At 33.7% G+C, this 1,798-nt stretch overlaps 1 protein-coding gene across 3 annotated transcripts in view; it reads left to right on the top strand.

The window, feature by feature from the left end:
• Positions 1 to 1,798, top strand: part of LOC106867429 (popeye domain-containing protein 3) — a 135,919-nt gene that overhangs the window by 99,640 nt on the left and 34,481 nt on the right. For all 3 annotated transcript variants that reach the window (XM_014912322.2, XM_014912315.2, XM_014912308.2), the window contains exon 5: positions 1,522 to 1,627. In XM_014912322.2, the coding sequence (XP_014767808.1) occupies positions 1,522 to 1,627 (106 nt within the window). The remainder of the gene's footprint in view (positions 1 to 1,521; positions 1,628 to 1,798) is intronic.

The raw sequence follows: 1,798 nt of genomic DNA, 5'->3' as shown, positions 1-1,798 counted from the left end.
TATATATATATAGGTATGGTGATACAACAAGGAAAAATAGGACTGAAAATATGAGCATCTCTTGGCCCTTGAGACAGTCTGTTGCTTCTGCTAAATAATATATATGATATGTATATATATATAAGTGATAATGCACAAAACTCTCGGCCTTTGAGTTACTCTGTTGCTTCTGCTATATATTAATAAAAAATATATGTATACTCATGTGTTGAATCCTAATTTTCATGTTTGCATTCTCAAACCTATACACACACACACACACACACACACACACACACACACACACACACATACACACATTATATATGTGTCTTTGTGTATGCATGTGTGTGTGCGCATGCACATGTGTGTATATATACATATATATATATATATTTATGTGTATCTTGGATGTCAAACAAAATAAATTTATTGAAGTAATCTTTGCTTCCACAGTATTTTTTCACTTCTTGAATATTTAAAAAGATGATTAAAAATTTAAGCACAAATTTATACAAAATTGAAATTATAAGCAATTCTAAAGTTGTCTGGATTAAATTTATTTGCTACTTTTTATTCTTATTTTTGTATAGCTTTTTATTTGTTTTTATTAATTTCTGTTTAATATTCTCAACTTTATATATATTTTTCTGACACTAGTTTAATGATTGCCAGAAATAAGTGTGATATGAACCAAAACAGACTGAAATCTGCAGTTGTTACCTTGTTAGGTGTATCAATGAAATATTGATGGCAATAAGTGTGGAGATGTTTTAACCACAGAGTACTGGAGTGAGAGAGAGAGTGAGAGACAGAGAGAGAGAGAGAGAGAGGGAGAGAGAGAGAGAGAGAGAGAGAGAGAGAGAGAGATTATTCGTTTGTTCAGTCATTTGTTTAGATGGAAATAACTGTGTAAATATACAGAGATACAATAGTTGGGTGAATAGATGGATCTACATACATGCAGACTGATAAAAAGACAGGCAGACAGAAAGACAGTTACACTTGATGGATGGACAAATCAGCATACATGCAGATAGATTAAAAAGACAGACCGACAGAAAGATAGACAAACAAGCAACTAAGCAGATAAGAAAACAAATAGACAGTTTGTAACTGTTGAATGGGTAGATAGTATCAAGGTATTGACTGTTTATGGACACAACACAGTGTGTAGACACTAGACTTTTATCTATATGTAATGACTGTATAGAACTATGGAATGACGGTTAAAACATTAACCGTGAGCTTTACATATTCCCATAACAAAGAAGCTTTACATATTCCCTTAATCTGCTAGAAACAGGAGTCAAATTTCCTTCAGTTTACCTGTCATTGTAAAAAGGTACCTAAAATAGTATTTGATAATATAATCATAAATACATGAAACTTGACTAAAGATGAGATGGGTAAAGTTTGACTCCATCAAGGCTGACCAATGATTATACAACACCAGCAACATGAATTAAACCATTGTGTCAGGTTTTGTGTCTCTTCCCATGTCTCCAACTGTCTCCCCATATCATTATTGTCTTATTCCAGGCTCAGTGTATACAGTAGCAGGAACTTCCTCCATCATATCTGTCAAGGGCAGTTTATTGACACTCCGGAATTTGAGTCAAGTGTGTCTGGTGAAGAGAAGTACCAGGTAAGTTCTCTCTTAACACTCACATACATACACATACATATTGTTTTAAGATACATATGCACATACAAAGAAGAATACAGAAGTCTGTTGTGTGTGTGAGTGTGTGTATGTGTGTGTATTTGTGTGTGTGTGTGTGTGTGTGTGTGTGTGTGTGTGTGTGTGTGTGTGTGT

Source organism: Octopus bimaculoides, chromosome 19, assembly GCF_001194135.2.
Source record: "Octopus bimaculoides isolate UCB-OBI-ISO-001 chromosome 19, ASM119413v2, whole genome shotgun sequence".
In the NCBI taxonomy this organism is placed as follows: domain Eukaryota; kingdom Metazoa; phylum Mollusca; class Cephalopoda; order Octopoda; family Octopodidae; genus Octopus; species Octopus bimaculoides.
Note: the sequence above shows the minus strand (reverse complement) of the source record. Positions and strands in the feature narration are given on the sequence as shown.